The sequence below is a fragment of the Oryx dammah genome, unplaced genomic scaffold, assembly GCF_014754425.2.
Source record: "Oryx dammah isolate SB20612 unplaced genomic scaffold, SCBI_Odam_1.1 HiC_scaffold_9, whole genome shotgun sequence".
Lineage (NCBI taxonomy): Eukaryota > Metazoa > Chordata > Mammalia > Artiodactyla > Bovidae > Oryx > Oryx dammah.
In genome coordinates, this window is record NW_024070193.1 from 48,687,251 (window position 1) to 48,708,412 (window position 21,162).

At 52.5% G+C, this 21,162-nt stretch overlaps 1 protein-coding gene and 1 non-coding gene across 4 annotated transcripts in view; one reads left to right on the top strand and one right to left on the bottom strand.

The window, feature by feature from the left end:
• Positions 1–146: 146 nt before the first annotated feature.
• Positions 147–21,162, bottom strand: part of DLEC1 (DLEC1 cilia and flagella associated protein) — an 86,980-nt gene continuing 65,964 nt past the window's right edge. The window contains exons 20-37 of one of the 3 annotated variants that reach the window (XR_005722030.1): positions 11,227–11,380; positions 10,664–10,774; positions 9,600–9,730; positions 8,972–9,163; positions 7,987–8,057; positions 7,391–7,542; positions 5,553–5,671; positions 4,976–5,046; positions 4,085–4,281; positions 3,895–4,005; positions 3,671–3,796; positions 3,493–3,587; positions 3,241–3,325; positions 2,984–3,134; positions 1,611–1,772; positions 765–918; positions 412–535; positions 147–326 (exon numbers count right to left, since the gene is read on the bottom strand). Coding sequence is in view for 1 of the 3 variants with exons in the window: in XM_040246219.1 (XP_040102153.1) it covers positions 200–326; positions 412–535; positions 765–918; positions 1,611–1,772; positions 2,922–3,134; positions 3,241–3,325; positions 3,493–3,587; positions 3,671–3,796; positions 3,895–4,005; positions 4,085–4,281; positions 4,976–5,046; positions 5,553–5,671; positions 7,391–7,542; positions 7,987–8,057; positions 8,972–9,163; positions 9,600–9,730; positions 10,664–10,774; positions 11,227–11,380 (2,395 nt within the window). In the remaining 2 variants the exon portion in view is untranslated. Of the gene's footprint in view, positions 327–411; positions 536–764; positions 1,773–2,921; positions 3,135–3,240; positions 3,326–3,492; positions 3,588–3,670; positions 3,797–3,894; positions 4,006–4,084; positions 4,282–4,975; positions 5,047–5,552; positions 5,672–7,390; positions 7,543–7,986; positions 8,058–8,971; positions 9,164–9,599; positions 9,731–10,663; positions 10,775–11,226; positions 11,381–21,162 lie in introns of all 3 variants that reach the window. The other 2 variants (XM_040246219.1, XR_005722029.1) reach the window with 2 other exon arrangements.
• On the top strand, positions 13,822–13,894 carry TRNAE-UUC. The gene has a single exon. It is a non-coding gene; the product is annotated as a tRNA-Glu (tRNA).

Genomic DNA, 21,162 nt, shown 5'->3' on the forward strand with positions numbered 1-21,162 from the left:
ATCTGAACACTAAGTGCCCTGGTCTCCGCCCGGTGGACCCACCCTCGGCTGAGCCCTGAGGACACAAGGCGCAGGCTTGGAGGGGTCCCTCCGTCCCAGGAGCTGTTCAGAGGTCCCCCAGCAGAGGCCCGTGCCCAGTAAACTGCTCCAGAGCTCCGGGCCATGTTTATTTCCAGGACTGGGGGCTGAGGGCAGAGCCTCAGAGCTGGTGCAGGGGTGAAGCGTGTCTCTCGTCATACGAGCCGCAGCCCCGGAGCCGCAGGGTGCACGGCTTCTCCCCGAGCACGCCTTCCACCACCAGCGTGGACTCGTACAGCTCACAGCTCCTATGGGAAGCCGGGGCTCAAATCAGGAGGGGTGCTGGCCCAGGGCTCCAGGGGGCAGTGCCAGCCAGGCTGTGGGGGGCCATACCTGGCGGTGAAGGAAACTTGGAGTGTGACAGAGGTGGGGGGTGCGTTGACCGGTCGTGCCTCCAGCAGCCCACTGCTTGGGGAGACCTTGAAGGCCACGGGGGCCCTGTCTGGCTCCTGCTGGCCTGCAGGATGGGGAGGACGCGCAGGCAGCTCCACGCACTGCCTGCGGCGCGGACCCCCGCCTCCTGGCACTTCTGCTGCTGCCCACCACCCCGGGGGGGACCACTTCGGATGGGGGAAGTGGCTGTCAGCGCAGCAATTCCCAGGGGGTCCAGCGCATCAGCACAGGGCCACAGGCCCCTTCCTGGGGGGTCTCGGTCTGGTGGAGTTGGGGAGGAGGGTCTAACACACCTGTCAGCACAGCCCAGTAGCTTCGGCAGCCACTCAGGTTCATGAGGTAGACCTCCCGGGCCCGGCCCCGGTTCACGAAGCACGTGCCAAAGTCCACCCAGCTGGTGGAGAGCTGCAGCTCGGGCACGGCCACCACAGCCCGCAGGGGCACCACCTAGGGACAGAGCCGGCCACCCAGGGGAGCAGCAGGGACATGGGACCCTGCCAGCCCTCCGCGCAGCAGCTTCTGAGGAGCCCACAGGCAGCACCGCTGCTGGCAGGAGGAGGCCGCTGGGGGGGTTCCAGCAGGAAAGCGACCAGGGAGGCGCCGTCTGCTCCCTTCTCCCCTGATCCAGCGCTGTGGTTTCCGCTCTCTGCCCGGGTCACCTCCCTGCCTACCCGTCCCCCTTATCCAGCCCTCTGCTCCTCCTGGGCTCTGGGTCCCCTCACCTTTCCCTCTGGCCTCTCCCCTCAGAAGCTTGTGGGGCTGGGGTGTGGAGCCTGTCACAGCCCACAGAACAAGGCCCATGGCTTTCTCACCTGGTGCACACACAGTCCCAGACAAGCCCCAGAGGCGTCCCTCAGCTGCTCACTGTCGGCACTGTCAGGCCATTCCCTTGGACTGGCCCCTTCTTTCTCCATTAAACAATGTGCAGGCTTCACATGCCACCTCCCCCTCCAGGAAGCCTTCCCTGATTTTCCACGCTCCAGCACCCCACCTGGCTCTGAGCTCCTGAAGCTGGTAAGGATGGAGATGACCCCATCTCTCCACGTGCCAGACGATCGGGGTTGGTCCTCCGCTGACTCCACCTGAGCAGAGCGCAGTCTTGTGCCCCTCTTTACCACGTGAGCCAGGCCGGGACTCACCTGGGAGGTCTGGTTGCTGTACTCCAGCAGCAGGTTCTGTGTGAACACCATCTGCTTCTCTCCACTCGGGCTCTGCTGAATGTCCACTCCGGGCAGCATCTGGTCAGCCGGGAGCTTCTGATAGGAGAGCAGCTCCAGGGAGAGCGAGAAGGACACGTTCACCTGAGCAGATTGTGGGCGAGCCATCACCTCAGGCTGCTGGAGGCAGGCAGCAGCTTGCCCATCTGGGGCTCCACCCTTCCTTCCTGCAGGACCGGCCTGGTGCCCACTCAGCCTGTGACCCAGCATGGCCTGCAGACCCTGCTCCGTGCCCAGCAGCCGTCAGGAGCTGAGGGGCCCGAGGAATGGAGCTGTCCTCCCCTCGGGTGACCAGGGCTGTGTGCAAGCCCGCAGGCCCAGGGCAGGCCTGTGTCTGTCCTGAGGGCAGTGAGGGGCCCCAGCTGAGTTTCAAGCATGGGACACGGAGTCAGCTTAGCCTTGCTCAGGGGTCACCTGGTGGTTGTGGGGAGAGGGCAAAGGTATCACTGAGGCCTCACGGGAGGGGCCTTGGACATGTGGCTCCCAAACCCAGGTCTGTGGACCTAACTCCACACGTTTACTCAAGGGACCTTTTAGGAGTACAGATTCCTAGGCCTCGGCCCTAGCCTTCTCATCTCTGGCGGGGGGGCCTGGGAACAGTGTGCCTTACGTTTATGGAAAGACGGTGATGAAACCCTGCAAGAGGGCAGGTGAGTGGGGAGGGTCTGTGCCACGTGGAGGTGCTCGCAGGACCAGGACGCGGGCAGAGGGGATGAAGGCAGACTGGTGTGTCTAGGGCTCCTGAGTGTGCACTCTGAGAGGTCAGGGCATATCTACATGTGGAGACCCCTGTGCAGAAAGTGTGCTGGATGGTGTGTGTGTGGGAGAGTGAGTGTGTATGTGTGACGGTGGGGGGGTGTGTGTGGGGGATGGTGTATATGTGCTGGACAGTGGGGGTGTGTGACGGTGAGAGTGGGTGTGTGTATGTGTGAGATGATGGGGGTGGGGGTGTGGGACTGGGTGGGGTGTGGGAAAGTGGGTGTGTGGCTGTGTGTGTGCACGTGCGTTGGCTGGAGTCTTGTCTGTCTGTCTGTCTGGGGAGTTGGCCCCTGAGTGCTTAGGGCATGGCGGGGCCTGGATACTACCGCTGTCTGTGTCTGAGTGCAGCCCTGGGAGGGTGCCATGTGGCCATGCTGTCTGTACATACACGTGCGGGAACGTGAGAGGAGGGTGACCCCTGGCCCAGGAGTGTGTGCCCCCCCCCGGGCGGGGACCGCAGACGCCGCCACTGACCAGTGTGTTCTCCTGTGGGTGGAGCACCAGCTGCTTGCCCCTCGCTGCCATCTCCTCCTCACCCTCCTGCTTCCAGCCGAGGGCCCGGTGGCTGCGGCTCACCCCCTCTTGAGAAACGGAGAAGGGCTTGGAGACCAGGAGCCGGAAGTAGTGAGGGATTTCTGTGGTGTTGGTCAACTTCAGGTGGCGGGTGGTCACCAGCTCACTCAGCACCTGGCAACCACAGGAATGGGGGGACTCAGACTGCTAGGCTCTGCCCCCGGAGGGCTGGTGGGGGGCACCCGGGTGACACGGGAGGGCAGGGTGGCTGCACACTCACCCCGGCGCAGGGCTGCTCGGGGATGAGGTCGCTGGCCTGCTGCCAGAACACCACGCTGCCACCATAGTCCCACTCCATGCTCAGCCTGCCGGCGACAGCCCGGGATGGGCCTCAGGGCCTCACCTGCCCCTGGCCGGCCCCACCCTCCCCCCATCCTCTTGTTCCCAAGGCCCGGGATGGTCCGCAGCAGCACCCAAGGAGGCTGCTCCCCACCAGGGTCAGGAGGCAGGCCAGGTGGCCCTGTGGACTCACTGTGCCGGCCTGACGTAGCCGTGCAGGTCCAGCCTCATGGGTCCCACGGCAAAGTCCTGCAGGCGGCGCCTCCGGCCCGGAAGCTCCCTCTCCACCTACCAAGGCCAGGCCCCATCACTGGAGTCCTGAGAGGTGGGGTAGGGTTGGGGGAAGCCCTCCCCAGGCCCAGGGCGCTCACCTCATTGTCCAAGCTCAAGAAGCCCAGGGCATAGCCGACACACTCCACCTTGTGCAGGACGTCGGGGCCCAGGACCACGGGTGTGAAGGAGATGTGGATGGTGCTGCTGCCCCCTGCAGGGACCACCTGGCAGGCACAGCAGCCTCAGCGCTGGACAACCGCACCTCCCCCCCAGCCTTGGTCAGGGGGACGGCTCCCCGAAGCTCCCAGCCCCACCCACTCACCACCTGCTTGGGGCTGATGGAGAACAGGTGGTCAGAGGGCACCCCCTCATGCCCTTGCAGGATGACCGAGATGATCTTCTGGGGGGCGCCGGCACTGGAGCTGCCCTCGGCCTATGGTCAAGGGAGTTGCCGAGGCTCAGTTTGAGACCCGCTGACCCGGCCCAGCGGCCCACCTGCCACCCCTGCTCACAGATGGGGTGGCTTCACGGCTGGACTCAGAGGGACTTGGGGACCAGAGGGAGCCGCTGCTTTCCGGGGTCTTGGGGTATTGGAGGTCGTTCCCAGCATGGTCACGTAGTGGGAAGGGCGGCCCGTAGAACACCAGCAGCTCCAGCAGCCGGTCCTCCCTATCCTCTGGAGTGTAGGTCTCCCAGTCCAGGCGGATGTCTGGGGCAGATGCAGGAGAAAGGCGTGAGGAGTAAGGAAAGAGCAGATGACTCCTGCCTGGGCCTCCCTGCAGGCCCCAGAGGCCACCAGTTCTCCCAGACAGGCTGGGGGGGGGCCCTTGTTTATCAATGTCACTACCAGGCAACTGTTGTTTCAAGTCTACAGGCTTATGCCATCGGCTCCATCACCCTTCGTCCTCTGGATCCCAAGGCCAGCTTTCACGTCCAAATGCACAAATCCAGGCCTCCCTGTGCTCTGCCCGCAGCCGCTTTTCCTTCTGGCTTATTTGCTGACTTCCCGGCTCCTCCCACCCGTACAGCCCCTGCCTTCTCCCCCTCCATCTTTTAGCTCCCAGCAAGTGGCACAGGGGCTGCTGGCTGGAAGGAAAGGGTGTGCTCTGCAGGTTCTGTCCAGCACCAAGTGAATGTGGCCAGGGCGGGTGTCTGGCCCAGGCACAGTGGAAGACACCAGGTTCTACAGGCCAGGGCAAGTCCTGGCCTCATGGTGGAAGTGGCTCTGACGACCCCCGACTGGCTTGGCCACTCCTCACCTTCGCCCTCAAAGTCCTCTCTCCGTGCCTCAGGCCTGCTGGACTCCAGGGTCCAGGCTGTGGGTCATCAGCTGCCCTCCCGTCCTGGCCCCCACCTGGCACAGCCTGAAGCAAGAGCCCCAATTTCTCTCATGAGCGTCTCACCACAGGGGCTGGAATTATTCAGGCGAAGGATCCGGGTGACTGGGTCTCCTCCAGAGAGCCGGGTGCCGAACCTGGAGGCAGGGGACCAGGATCAGCGCACACCTCACAGCCCGATTCACCTCAGAGAGGAGGGCCGGGGCTTGGGCAGGGAAGAGGCCCATAGTGGTCTGTCTTCACCCCGGAGTCACAGAGCCCCAGGGCTGGAGGCCCACCCCAACACGACCCCCCAGTGAACCGTGACCCAGGGCTGCTCACTGGCCCAGTCACCCACCTCCCCACTCTCCAACCACCCTGACCGACCACAGAGACCCCAGTGAGGGGCCTCAAGCATGGCCCTGACCTCGGGCGCCACTGACTGCTCACTCCTATCCCCCCATAGCCCTCTGAGGCGTGCAGATCACGGCCATGCCCCCAAGGCCTCTCTCCTCCGGGGCAGCGCTGGCCTGCTGGGGCTTTCGTGCTGGGTGACACCAGGTGGTACTGGTCCAGCCCGGCAGCAACGAGCTGGTGTGGACAGCCGGGATGGAGGCCAAAGGGTGCCGGGGTTCGCGGAGGGGAGGTGGGGGAGGAGCGGTACCTGATGATGGGTTCCCTCTGGGTCTGGTCAGTGGTGTAGTGGGGGGTCCTCTGGGAGCTGATGGGGCAGCCCACCACCGCCATGTGCACTGGGATGACTGCTGGAGGCAAGTCTCCCACCTGCAGACGCACACCAGTCCTCTGTCATCCCCGCTGCCGCCACGTCCCCAAGGCGCCTCATCCCCTCCTCCAGCCAGCCCAGGGTCTCCACGTGTGACCACTGTCTCCCAGCCTGGTGGCCTTTGGCCTCTTACGGCTCTTTGGATGAAATTTCTTCATCTTTTAAATGGAAATAGTGATCATTCTCTCTGCTAGCCAAAATCACTTATTTTTAAAAATTGAACATACTATATTCACCCATAATCCTATCCCACGCCACAGCATGACTCACTGTTAGTATTTCAGTTAGAACTGTCTAGACAGACTTGTGTGCATAAAACAGATATAAATGAGGGGCATTCTGGGCATGCTTTCATTTTGGTAATTTTTTTTTTCTTTTAACCACATACGATAATTTTACTGATGAAGGTTTATGGCATTGTTGAACTGGCTGTGGGAATCCCAGGGTATGGATGTAGCCTAACGTTTTATCTGATCTTCTCCTGGTGGACACATGTCTACACTGTCTCCTTTTTCTCCTCCTCTGTTATAAACAATGCTGAGAAGAAAAAGAAGCCTGGTATGAAACTTGTTTGTTCGTTATCCACTTCTTTCCTTGGGGCGACTTTAAATGTGCGTCCCCAGCACCCTGCACAAGTGCCTCTGAAGGGCACACATTTCCTAGCAGCCCCACTGTGCCCATGGGCACCCATCCCTGCACCTCCATCAACAATTTTAAACCTTGCTCATCTCACAAATCCAGTATTTCCAGGCGCCTTTCATTCTCACTTCTTTTTTCTTGGCCATGTCATGCAGCTTGTGGATCTTAGTTCCCAGAGCAGGGACTGAACTCGGGCCCCCTGCCATGGAAATGCCGAGTCCTAACCACTGGACCACCAGGGTCTTCCCCTTCTTTAGTTAGCAGTGCTGATGAAATACTTTTCGTGTTCACTGGCCATCTCCAGCTGTCATTCCTGAACAGCCTATTATGACCCTCTGCCCCTTGAGATGCTTGTGCCACCCCCTCTTATTGTTAGTTAAGAACTCTTTGTATATTAAGGTGATCACCGCTTGGTCATTGGATAGAGCACAATTTAAAGCAAATAACTACCATAACTCACCTGTCCAATTTACTAAATAGTTGAAGAAAATCTGTGCAATAATTAAATGACAGGATGTGGAACATGTTTCACCCCTTCATCCTAAACTAGGCGCTCCCTACTGGGGTGGCCTGCTGTCTTCCTCACCCCTTGTACACAGTCCGGGGGACCACACAGGAACCTGTACATATAAGGTCTCAGTTCATGCTGAATGACGGAGTCAGTGAACAGGCTGACAGGGAATGAACGATGCCCTCACCAAGGCCTGGGTGAGGCTGTGGCTCTGGGAGGCCATGCCGTCTCTACGCTTACTGCCCACTCTGGATCTCAGACTCTGGCCAGGGCAGGCAGCCCATCTGACTCCTCAGCCCTCCTAAGTATGGTCCCAGCCTCAGGAGGACCTCATGGGCAAAGATGTGGGTGCTTCTGTTCACGGGACCCTTCCTGCAGGAATCCCAGGGCTGCTGGTCAATGCAAAGGCCCATCCTGGGCTCAGCAGGTATCACCTTTCTACTTGGTGAGACCTGTGAGGCTGAGGGCTGGGTGTTAGAGGAGAGTGAGCCTGCAAGTGGGGGCCAGGGTGGGGGTCCCTGTGCCCCAGGCCGCCTGCCTGCCCACCCGCCCGCCCGCCCGCACTTACCGTGCAGACGAGACTATCCCAGTACTCCCCCCACATGTTGGCACAGGCAGTGAGTTCGATGCTGAGCTTCTGGTGGGCACCCAGCACGCCCCGGTAGAGGTGGGGGAAGAAAGCTGCTCCTTTCCCGTGGGACAGCATGCTTTCCATAAACTCTGCAATGAGACCCAGGAATGGTGAGGAAGCCCCCCCAGGCAGGAAAGAGGTCCCAACCCTCAAGTGTCAGCAAAGCACTGAACCAGACAAGCCACCCTGCAGTCTCTCCCTGGTCCACCTAAAGAGACCCTCCTGCAAGCCTGGGGTCCAGGGTCCAGCTCTCTCACTGCCATGAGGCCAAGTGGGAGCCCTCACTCCTAAGCCAGCAGCCACCACCCATCCCAAATCAAAGCCAGACCCTGTGCATAGACCCTCTTCCTTAGCAAGAAGGTGGCCGTGTTCTAAAGAGTGGGGGCTGTTCGGTGGAAGCCATGGCCATCTCAGGGACCTGGCTAGAAAGGACGCTGAGGAGTGACTCTGGCCAGGGTCCCCTTCCTGCAGCAGGTGGCCCACATCCTCAAAGGCCCCATAAAACCCTGCTCTGGCCGGGCCTGGGCTCTTACCCCACTGCTCACGCTTGGCCAAGAGCTCCCGCATCCGTGCTGTCTTCAGCAGGGCAGGAGGCATGTCGGGGCTTGACAAGAGGGGTACGGAAATCGCATCAAGCCATCTAGGCCCTCATGCAGACCTCAGCCATCTCCCCAGGCAACCAGCATCCCCCTCCCCTCCGGCTTTCCAGCAGAGGAAGGTGGCCCTGCTTCTCCTCCCATGGAGAGCTGGTCAGGGCTCCTCTTCACCTCCACCTGTGGTCTTCAATCCCTCGGTACCCTACTACCTGAAGCATCTCGGTGGCAGGCTGCCTGCCAGTCTTAACAAAATCAGCAGTGCTCGAGGGCAGGGACCCCTGACCCGCAGGCTCTGTGCCCTGGTGACCCCGGGATGCAGCCCCAGTCCAGACTCCCAGCCTTTGCCCAGCCTTCTGCAATAGGCTGTCTCCAGTCTCCTGCGGACATCTATCCCGCCATTGCACACGCTAACTTTCCGCAGTTGACAAATTGATGGCTAAGGAACTGTTTGTGGCAGCCCCCACCCCCAGCAGTCCGAAGTTGCCCCCCACTCTCCCTACCTTAGGAGACCTGAGGGGAGGTGTCTACAGTGGGGTACTGGCAAGCTGAGCTAACTTCTGGGATATAAATACTTCCAATGGGATTGCAAGCTATAGCTTTGCAGCGTGCCTCACTCCCCCTCTGGCCACGGTTGCCTCCATCTACAGTAACTTCTTCCTCATCCGAGGGCCCCAGGACTGCCTGGTCTATCCAAAGCCTTGCCTTGGCAGCCCAGGCTACCAGAAGGGGCCACACGCCCCGCTTTCCTCTCAAGGCCTGGGAGGCGGGCAGGCAGGGCCCCCTACTCCTTGTGTTTCTCCACGTCTACCTGCGGACACCCTCCTCTGGCGACTCACACCCGCCGAAGCCACATGGAGGCCCAGCGGGGCAACCCTGGGCTGCGTCCTCCCCGAGAACAGTCACTGAAAACAGCTGGACTTACGGACTGGGTTTGTGGCTCAGGCTGTTCACGGGGCACCCGAAATACTCAAACTCGAGGGTGAAAGGGGTCTGTATTGGGGAGCAGTTGGTCAGGAAGAGCTGGCGGTTCACGCGGGTCCGCAGTGGCACTGCTGAGCCGAAGTCCAGGTGGAGTGTCTCGGGGTGGCCCGGCCACAGCTCTGTGCTGGGAGCACTGCCCAAGCCCGTGGGCACCAGTTACATGCCACCCTCAGCCCTGCCCGGCCGGCCACCTCGGGCTGGAGGTGCCCAGCTGCCCCCAAACCAGGCTTTAAGCGCTCCTCGCGAAGCCAGCCACCCCACAGATGCACCCTCCATGCCAAGATGGGTGTCCCCCGCCACCAGCTCTCCCAGGCCAGGGGCAGGCCGGTGTGTCTCCCAGCTGCCCACAGCCCTGTCCCTTGCTGTTCCCCACACCATGGACACCTGGCCTCTGGCATACAGAGAACGACCACCCAGAGGGCAGGGATGGGGCGGGGGGCGGTCTCTCCCCACAGAGTTTGTGAGGGGTCTTCTCCTGGCTGTGGGAGTCAACTGAGAGAGGCTGGTCCCACAGCAAGGCCGCTCCTCTGAATGGCCGCCCCAGCCCCCAGGCCCAGCCCTGGGCTCACCTGTCATCACTCTCCTCCTTAGAGACGCCGATGGCTACCTGCAGTCCCCGGGGTTTCCCTGAGATGCCCAGAACCAGTGGCTCCCTCATGCCTGACACGTCACAAGGGAGGGCCACGTCGGTCACCGCTTCCTGTAGGAAAGGTCACCAGGGGCGTGTCACCGTGGGTAAGACCCAGCGTGGGCCTTGGCAGAGGGGCCTCAGATGGCCTCCTGCGGCATAGGGGGCAGCTGGGAGGGCTCAACCCAAAGGCCTTGTCCAGGCTCATCTCTGTGGAAGGGCTCCCAACCCCTCCCATGGGCCACCATCCCCAGACCCTCAGGAGGCCTGGCCCCTTCCTCAGAGCTCCTGGCTGTGACTCGGCTCCCAACATCTGGGCGTGCTCGCCTGAAGGAGACCCCCGCCAAGCAGATCTCGGGAGAAGCTGCACATTTATTCCAATGAAGCTGCTATCACAGAAGTGAAACCCTTCCTGTGTGAGGTCTGCTCTGGGCCAGCCCAGGGCCCATTCATCTGTGACCCTCAAGCTCAGACTCAGCTGTGCAAGAAAGCCCACGTCTCCATGCTCCCCACAGAGGTACTGGGACCTGTGTCTGCGAGTCCCTGTGAGGAAGAAGCTTCTTTTTCCATAAGAACTACAAACGGATAGCTGGTAACCCCCCAAGGACTGAGCACATTCTGCCCGATGGCCTTCCTGTGGGCTGAACCCAGGAGAAGCTATGTCCTTCTGAGGAACTGGGGCACTGCTCAGATGCCCTTGGGGCACCCAGCACAGGGGCACCTCTGGGCAGGGGGAAAGGTGGGCCCACCTGTGCCACAGAGGATCGCTGGCGAGGGCTAAGGGTGGTGCTCAGGAGTTTCAGGGCCCATCCCAGCCTGCTCCAGCCTTCCTGATCCTGTGTTCCTAGAGAGCAGGCCCAGCAGGAATGGAGCCCCAGACCCCAATGCAAGAAATCTGTTCCCTGCTTGGCCCAGGACAGGGGTCAGAGGCAGACCTCCCAGCTGGCATGGATACAGACAGCCAGGGGCCTCCCCAGGCAATGCAGCCCCTGGCTTCACACTCACCAGGGTATGCGCAGTCAACTCCAGGCTGAGCTGGCGCTCCTCGCTGGGGCCCAGCGTGCCACGTCTCGGGGAGACTTTCACTGTGCAGACATCTGCTTGGAGCCCCAGGAGCTGGCAGACACACAGGCAGGTCAGGGGCTGGGCTTCCAGGATGGACCTGGGTCCTGACAGAGCGATCAGGACCGCTGCATGCTTTGGGGAGGCTGCTGACTGGGGACCCTCAGTGAGCCCAGCAGGGCATGGTGCTCCCAGGTGGGGATAAACCACAGGTCCCTTCTCCTCTCCTTGCCCATGCTAGATGGACCTCACGCCTGTCAGGGGGTTCCCTAGACTTAACAAAAGGCTGCCCTGGGAGGCCCAGGGTGATGGGGAACAGTGGGTAGCTGGTTTTGATGCATGGAGATATGGCCTCATCTCCCCTGGCACACGGGGCAGGCTACAGAGTCAGCCCCCGGAGGCAGTGATCTGTTCTGGGTGGTGTCTGGGGGGCAGGATGCCCCTCAACATGGGCCTCTGGGGTTGAGAGCTGCAAGGGTGCGGCCCGTCGGAGTGGGCTCACGTACCTTGCCCCAGTGGAAGTGGGTGGGCAGGAGTGTGCCATTGACGAGTGTGATGGCCATCTTGGTGGGCACGCCTAGGTAGAGGTTGGGGACCTCCACCTGGCTGCTCTGCAGGTACACGTAGGGCTCTTGCACCTCAGCATACACGGGAAGGTGGCTGGAGCACGGGGGATGAAAGGCATACTCATCAGGAAAGAGGAAGTACAACCTACCCGTATGCATATGACATGACCGTCTTTGTAGAAAATCCCAAAGAATCTATCATAAAAACTCTTAGAACTAATGAGTGAGTCAGCAAAGCAAGGGGCTAAAAATCAACATAAAAATCAATGACATTTTTTTTGGCTGCACCAGGCGGCTTGTGAGACTTTGTAGTTCCTCGATCAGGGATAGAACCTGCTGAGCCCCCAGCAGTGAAACAGTGTAGAGTTTTAACTACCAGACCACAAGGAATTCCAAACTCGATCACATGTTTACAGGCTAACAAGGAATATGTAGAAACAGAAGTTAAAAGTATAATCCCACTGACAATTACTCAAAAAAGTGAAACAGGCAAATCTCTAATTAAACACATACAGAACTTGTGTGCTGAAAACTACAAAACACTGATGAAAGAAATCGAAGATGACAATAAACAGAGAGGCATAAATCACAATCACAGATTAAGAGGCTCAACATATATGTCAGTTCTCCCAAAAATGATCTATTAGGTTTAACACAATTCTTATCTAACTCCTAGCCATGATTTTTGTAGATATAGACAAGTTTATTTGAAAATTTATATAGAAAGATAAAGGACACAGACTGAAGATTAATAAAGTAGGAAATTACTCTACTGGATATTAAGACTTCCTATACAGCTGTATCAATCAAGGGAGTGTGTTACTGGTAGGGAGATACACAGCAAATCAATGGAACAATGTTAAAAACCTAGAAACAGACCTACCCAAATATGTCTGAGGGTATTTTTTTCCTTATGTAAGGAATGGGGATAACATGTACTTTGCTTTTAATTTTTTATTTTGAAATAACTGTATATTCCCATGCAGCTGTAACAACAAGAAAAATACAAAGGGATCCAAGTATACGCTTCACCCGATTTCCCAACAGTAACAGCTTGCATAATGACGGCACCACAGCACAAGCAGGAGACCGAGATGGATACAGTCCAGTAGTCTTATTCAGACCCCACGAAGCTGACATGCACTGATCTGTATTTACCTCTACACAATTTTATCACCCATGACACCACCACAGTCGAGACACAGAATAGTTCCGTCACAAGGATGTCTTCATGCTATCTTTTCTTTTCTTAACTTTCTCCCCAGATCCATTTTTTTGCCATAAATTTCTGAGTTTTGTTCACTTTGTTCAATAATTAAGGACAAAAAAACCTCCGCCATCTAAGTCACCCTGGCAATCTTCAAGAGTATCAAATAAGAATGGACTTCCCTGGCATGCCACTGGTTAAGACTCCACATTTCCAATGCAGAGGGCGCAGGTTCAGTCCTCATTAGGGAAGATCCTACATGCTGCAAGGTGTAGCCAAAAAGTGAAAAAAAAAAGAAATCGGAAGAAAAGAATATCAAAGAAGAAAAAACTTGTCCCTATAAAAGCTGTAAAATATCTTTGAAAATGAGGCTTAACTGCAGTTATAAATACAAACACCTAACTACAAAGTCCCAAAATACATGAAACAAAAAATGATAGCACTGAAGGGAGAAACTGATTATTCAAAAATAATGATTAGATGGCCGGGCAAAAAGCACATGAAAAATAATTCACTAATTATTAGGGAAATGCAAATCAAAACTACAATGAGGTATCACCAGTCAGAAAGGTCAAAAAGTCTACAAACAGTAAATTGCTAGAGAGGACATGGAGAAAAGGGATATACTGTTGATAGGAATGGAGACTGGTAGAGCCACTATGGAGGCTACTTAAGAAACTAAAAACAGAACTACCACATGATCCTCCAATCCCACTAGGGCTGCAGAAAACCATGATTCAAAAAGATACATGCAACAGAAAGGACATGGAAGTGAACTAAGTGTCCGTCAAGAGAAGCGAATGGAGACGCGGCACATGTATACAAGAGAAGGGTACTCAGCCATAAAAAGGACGAAGTCGTGCCGTCTGCAGCAACACGGACGCTAGAGACTGTGCTACCGAGTGAAGTAAGGCAGACAGTGAAGGAAGAATATATGATATTGCTTACAGGTGAAATCTAAAAAAAAGAAAAGAAAAAAAAGACTACAAATGAATTTATTTACAGAACAAAAGTAGAGTCACAAATGTAGGAAACAAGGTTAGCAGGGGATAAGGGGTGGGGGATAATTGGGAGACTGTGACTACTATGGATAAAACAGGTAACTAGTAAGACCTGCTGTACAGCACAGGGACCTCTACTCAGTACTCTGTAATGGCCTACACAGGGAACCTAAAAAAGAAAGAGTGGATATATGTATAACTGATTCTCTTTGCTGTATACCTGAAATTAACACAACACTGTAAATGTAAATATTCCAATAAAAATTCAAAAAAATAAAGATTAGAGATTTCAATACATCATTTTAAATAGTGGACAGAACAGGGAGCTCCTTGGTGGTCCAGTGGTTAGGACTCTGTGCTTTCACTGCTGAGGGCTCAGGTTCAATCCCTGGTTGGGGAACTAAGACCCCACAAATTGCACAGTGTGGCCAACAATAAATAAATGAATGAAAATATGTGTAAATTAAACAACACACTCCCAAATAAGCACGAAGTCAAATAAGAAATAAAATTCGGGTTTAAAATACAAAAATCAGCGTAAAATACTACATTAATTTTAAAAAAGGACAAAGGACATGGTCATTTCAAACAATGCAGAAAATACAGTCAATGAAATCTAACATTCTTTCATGAGGAAAACCAGCAAACTAGGAACAGAAGGAAACTTCCTCAACCTGAAAAAGGATACCTACAAAAGCCTACAGTTAATATTGGACTTAAAGGTAAAGACTGTTTTCCTTTTAAGATCAGGAACAAGGTAAGGATGTCCAGACACTGACTTCATCTGTGTATTTTAGAACTAGGGTGAAGATTCCCACTCTTGCCCCTTCCATTCAACAGTGAAAGTGAAAGTGAAGTCGCTCAGTCGTGTCCGACTCTTTGTGAGTCCATGGACTGTAGCCTACCAGGCTCCTCCCTCCACAGATTCTCCAGGCAAGAGTACTAGAGTGGATTGCCATTTCCTTCTCCAAGGAATCTTCCTGACCCAGGGATCAAACCCGGGTCTCCCGCATTCCAGGCAGATGCTTTAACCTCTGAGCCACCAGGGAAGCCCACTGAACTGGAGTATTATTAGGTCCATTAGGCAAGAAAAAGAAAATAAAGGCAGATGTAAAATTATCTCTAAATGCAGATGACACAATCTTCTATTTAGAAAACCATTAGAAGTAACATATCAGCAAGGTTATAGGGTACAAGGTCAAAATACAGAAAACTATTTGTATTTCTACATACCAGCGATGAAGAATCATGAAGTGTGATTAAGAAGACTCCATTTCCAAAAGCATCAAAAGTGACACAATCCTTAGAAATAATTTTAACAAAAAAGTATAAGACTCATACACTGAAAATTGCAAAACATCACTGAAAGAAATGAAAAACAACCTAAATAAATGGAAAGACATTTTCCTGTTAAAGGATGGGAAGACTTAATATTGTCAGGAGGGCAATACTCCCCAGATCAGACATGCAGATTCAATGTACTCCCTATTAAAATCCCAGCTAGGTCTTGTAGACACTGATAAACTGCTTCTAAAATTCATACAGAAATTCAAAGGACCCAGAATAGCCAAAACAATCTTGAGAAAGAGAAATGAAGTTGGAGAATTCATACTTCTTGATTTCAAAACTAACTCAAAATGGATCAGAGACCTAAAAATAAGAGCTAAAACTATAAAACTCTTAGAAGAAAACATGTAAGTAAATCTTTCTGACATTAGGCGATGGTTTCACAGATATAACACCAAAAGCATAAGCAACAAAAGAGAAAAATACATAAATTGGGAATTCACCAAAATTAAAAACTTCTGTGCTTCCAAGTACACCATCAAGAAAGTGAAAAGAGGGATCCCTGGTGGTCTACTGGTTAAGAATCTGCCTGCCGATGCAGGGGACATAGATTCAGTCCCCGGTCTGGGAAATCCCACATGCCGTGGGGCAACCAGGCCCCTGCAAGCCCATGTGCCCAGAGCCTGTGCTCCACAGCGAGAGAAGCCACTGCTAAGGAGCCTGAGCCCTGAACAGCGAGCAGCCCCCGCCCGCTGCGACTAGAGAGAAACTGTGCACAGCAACGGAGACCCAGCGCAGCCGAAAATAAATTAATGTCTCTCTCACACACACACACACAAGTGAAAAGACAATTCTCAGAATGGGAGAAAAGACTTGAAAATCACATATCTAATAAGAGACCAAGCCAGGCTTCAGCAACACGTGAACCATGAACCTCCTGATGTTCAAGCTGGTTTTAGAAAAGGCAGAGGAACCAGAGATCAAATTGTCAACATCTGCTGGATCATGGAAAAAGCAAGAGAGTTCCAGAAAAACATCTCTTTCTGCTTTATTGACTATGCCAAAGCCTTTGACTGTGTGGATCACAATAAACTGTGGAAAATTCTGAAAGAGATGGGAATACCAGACCACCTGACCTGCCTGTTGAGAAATCTGTATGCAGGTCAGGAAGCAACAGTTAGAACAGGGCATGGAACAACAGACTGGTTCCAAATAGGAAAAGGAGTACGTCAAGGCTGTATACTGTCACCCTACTTATTTAACTTCTATGCAGAGTACATCATGAGAAACGCTGGGCTGGAAGAAGCACAAGCTGGAATCAAGATTGCTGGGAGAAATATCAATAACCTCAGATATGCAGATGACACCACCCTTATGGCAGAAAGTGAAGAGGAACTAAAGAGCCTCTTGATGAAAGTGAAAGAGGAGAGTGAAAAAGTTGGCTTAAAGCTCAACATTCAGAAAACAAAGATCATGGCATCTGGTCCCATCACTTCATGGGAAATAGATGGGGAAACAGTGGAAACGGTGTCAGGCTTTATTTTGGGGGGTTTCCACAATCACTGCAGATGGTGACTGCAGCCATGAAATTAAAAGACGCTGACTCCTTGGAAGAAAAGTTATGACCAACTTAGATAGCATATTCAAAAGCAGGGACATTACTTTGCCGACTAAGGTCCATCTAGTCAAGGCTATGGTTTTTCCTGTGGTCATGTATGGATGTGAGAGCTGGACTGTGAAGAAGGCTGAGCACCGAAGAATTGATGCTTTTGAACTGTGGTGTTGGAGAAGACTCTTGAGAGTCCCTTGGACTGCAAGGAAATCCAACCAGTCCATTCTGAAGGAGATCAACCCTGGGATTTCTTTGGAAGGAATGATGCTAAAGCTGAAACTCCAATACTTTGGCCACCTCATGCGAAGAGTTGACTCATTGGAAAAGACTCTGATGCTGGGAGGGATTGGGGGCAGGAGGAGAAGGGGACGACAGAGGATGAGATGGCTGCATGGCATCACAGACTCGATGGATGTGAGTCTGAGTGAACTCCGGGAGTTGGTGATGGACAGGGAGGCCTGGCGTGCTGCGATTCATGGGGTCACAAAGAGTTGGACACGACTGAGCGACTGAACTGAACTGAGTAAGAGACATGTATATAAAAAGAACACTTAACCTAAAAAAAAGAAAAAGAATACCTTTATCTCAATAACAAAAAGACAAAGAACCCTATTTTTTAAAAATGAGCAAAGAACTCAAGAGATGGTCTCCAAAGAGGATGTACAAGTGGCCAGTAAGCTGCTAAGCATTATGTGCCATAAGGGAAATTCAAGTCAAGTCCTCAGTGAAATGTCACTTCACACTCAGGATCAGTACCATTAAAGGACTGTTGTTGTTTAGTCGCTAAGTTGTGTCTTTTGCAACCCCAAGGACTGTAGCTCACCATACTCCTCTGTCCATGAGATGTTCCAGGCAAGAATACTACGGTGGATTGCCATTTCTTTCTCCAGGGGATCCTCCTGACCCAGGAATCGAACCCATGTCTCCTACACTGGCAGGCGGATTCTTTACCACTGAGCCACCAGGGCAGTCCACCAGTAAAGGAGAGATGGCCACAAGTATGGCTGAGGAAGAGAAGAAGTAGGAGAGCAGAGTGGGGAAGGACGGACAGTGGGTTGGGATTGGCAGCTATCATATTTGCCCCATGTATCATTATTATAATGAGATATATTATAATGTGAACATCATGGCCTATTTGTGGAAGATTTTGAACAAAGAACAAGGAAGCAATGCTATTCCAATGAGAAAAAAACTAAAAGGTTAAGTGATAAAACAGAGAATAAAATTATTACTTAAGACCCCTAGAGAAGGCCAAGCAGAGATCCCTTGATGCAGCACGCGGGGCAGGGTGGGCTGAGGGGAGAGAGCCGGGAGGTATAACTACAGGAGTGCTGGGAGACTGGTGCAGCTGGTTCAGCTAGGTTAGCTCCCAGGGTTCAGGCACTACGCTGCGGAAGACTGGTGAATCCTGCAGCAGGATGTCCCCCACCCCCACCCTGGATGAAGAATGTAGATGTGGCCCTGGAGAGAGGTCACTGAAGATCCTGCGGTAACACTGGGCTTCCAACCTGTTTTACACAGAAAACCACCAAAAGAGATCTTGTTTATGAAGGAAGGAAGGGGCTGACTTGTGAAGCTGGCCAGGGTGGGTTTCCTTGACTGCTTGTCCTGCGTGGTCTTTCTCAAAGGCCCCTTCCTCTAAGGTTATTCCGGAAGCCCTGAGGCTACTCACGCACACTTCAGTCCTGGGAGGAGGACGCCTTCCACTCCTACACCCACTTACCCCGAGGAATCTGATACCACCAGCTCCTTATGCAAACCAACTTCTTCCTCCAGAAAGGCAGGAGTGGGCAGCCAGGGATTCTCAGATGTAGAATAAAAACCCCAAACCAAAGGATTCCAAACCAAAATGTGAGGAAACACAAAAAGAGGGCTTTGTAAGACAGTGACGGACAGAGAGATATATCCACTTGAATGCAGAGTTCCAAAGAATAGCAAGGAGAGATAAGAAAGTCTTCTTCGCTGATCAATGCAAAGAAATAGAGGAAAACAACAGAATGGGAAAGACTAGAGATCTCTTCAAGAAAATTAGAGATACCAAGGGAACATTTCATGCAAAGATGGGCACAATAAAGGACAGAAATGGTAGGGACCTAACAGAAGCAGAAGATATTAAGAAGAGGTCGCAAGAATACACAGAACTATACAAAAAACATTTTCATGACCCAGATAACCATGATGGTGTGATCACTCACCTACAGCCAGACATCCTGGAATACAAAGTAAAGTCGACCGAACTTAGGAAGCATCACTATGAACAAAACTAGTGGAGGTGATGGAATTCCAGTTGAGCTATTTTAAATCCTAAAAGATGATGCTGTGAAAGTGTTGCACTCAATATGCCAGCACATTTGGAAAACTCAGCAGTGGCCACAAGACTGGAAAACGTCAGTTTTCATTCCAATCCCAAAGAAAGGCAATGCCAAAGAATGCTCAAACTACCACACAATTGCACTCATCTCACAAGTTAGTAAAGTAATGCTCAAATTTCTCCAAGCCAGGCTTCAGCAATACGTGAACCATGAACTTCCAGATGTTCAAGCTGGTTTTAGAAAAGGCAGAAGAACCAGAGATCAAATTGCCAACATCTGCTGGATCACCAAAAAAGCAAGCAAGTTCCAGAAAAACATCTATTTCTGCTTTATTGACTATGCCAAAGCCTTTGACTGTGTGGATCACAATAAACTGTGGAAAATTCTCAAAGAGATGGGAACACCAGACCATCTGACCTGCCTTCTGAGAAATCTGTATGCAGGTCGCAAAGCAACAGCTAGAACTAGACTTTGAACAATAGACTGGTTCCAAATCGGGAAAGGAGTACGTCAAGGCTGTATATTGTCACCCTGGTTATTTACCTTATTTGCAGACCATATCATGAGGAATGCTGGATTGGATGAAGCACAAGCTGGAATCAAAAGTTCTGGGAGAAATATCAATAATCTCAGATATGCTGATGACACCACCCTTATGGCAGAAAGCAAAGAAGAACTAAAAAGCCTCTTGATGAAAGTGAAAGAGAAGAGTGAAGAAGTTGGCTTAAAACTCAACATTCAGAAAACTAAGATCATGGCATCTGGTCCCATCACTTCATGGCAAATAGATGGGGAAACAATGGAAACAGTGAAAGACTTTATTTTTTGGCCTCCAAAGTTACTGCAGCTGGTGACCACAGCCATGAAATTAAAAGACGCTTGCTCCTTGGAAGAAAAGCTATGACCAACCTAGACAGCATATTAAAAAGCAGAGACATTACTTTGCCAACAAAGGTCCATCTAGTCAAAGCTTTGGTTTTTCCAGTAGTCATGTATGGATGTGAGAGTTGGACTGTGAAGAAAGCTGAGCGCAGAAGAATTGATGCTTTTGAACTGTGGTGTTGGAGAAGACTCTTGAGAGTCCCTTGGACTGCAAGGAGATCCAACCAGTCCATCCTAAAGGAAATCAGTCCTGAATATTCTTTAGAAGGTATGATGCTGAAGCTGAAACTCCAATACTTTAGCCACCTGATGCGAAGAACTGACTCATCTGAAAAGACCCTGATGCTGGGAATGATTGAAGTTGGGAGGAGAAGGGGATGACAGAGGATGAGATGCTTGGATGGCATCACTGACTCAATGGACACGAGTCTGAGTAAGCCCCAGGAGTTGGTGATGGACAGGGAAGCCTGGCATGCTGCAGTCCATGGGGTCACAAAGAGTAGGATACAACCGAGCGACTGAACTGAACAGATAGCTACAGAAAAGGAACACGTCACAAACAAAAGAGGTTGGAACAGGTGCATCCATCAGAGACCAAGTTAGTGATCTGCAGGGCCAAGAACGTATCCCTGCGAGGAGAAAAACCCCAAGAGATAGAATATACAGGAAAATGCTTAACTCCATGCACTACAGATCCAGCAGATTTGTGCTGGGCTATGGTAGCTACTGTTTTTACTGTCTGGCAAGCTTTCCCAGTGCTTCTTTTGGAGCCAGATTCTCCCAACTGCAGTGTGTGGAGGGGGCAGGGACCAAAGAGATCCAATCAGATTATATCTCTGGAGAAAGCATTTTCATTCTTCATGGAGTAGTTATTAAGTTGGAAGTCTGTGAGCTGGGAGCTCTAAGTGGCCCCCTTCCCTGGGGCATTGTGGCCAAGGGCCCCTGCCAATAGGAGAGAGAAAGGCCAACAAAGAGAGAGTAGCTGTGTGGAAGGATGGATGCGGAAAGAGGGATGGAGGGTGGAGAAGGAGCAAGAAGTAGAAGCCCAGACAAGAGGCTGGAGCCCCTGGATTTGGCAGGGCAGGAATGCCCAGGTATGTGAGCCAATGGTTCCCCTTTCCTGCCTAAACTGTTATATTTCCATCACTTGCAACTGTAAATATTCTGACTAATACAAGGCCCTTTATGAAGAAAGAATACACATAAGAAAGGAAATAAGAAAAGACTGAATAAAAGGCATTGACTCTCTCTGAGGAGAAAACAGACTTAACTTGTATAAGGACCAGGAGGACCCATGTGGTTACAGTTGAGTGTGAAGAGACTCATCCTGAGACCCATGACAGCAGTTGTGGGAAAGCACGTTTGAACAAGACTCTGCTGGGACTTTCCCCCTGTTGCTGGTTCAAGTACAGCCTGAAAATATCTGTGACTGTGAGGGTTTGGGGTGATGGGTAGTCTCATTGCCTGGAGGTGAAAGTATAAACTGGCACATTCTCTTTGGAGGATACATCAAGAACTCATGAGAATCTAAAACAAGCAGTTAGGTGTTTTTATAACAAAATACATGGTGAAACA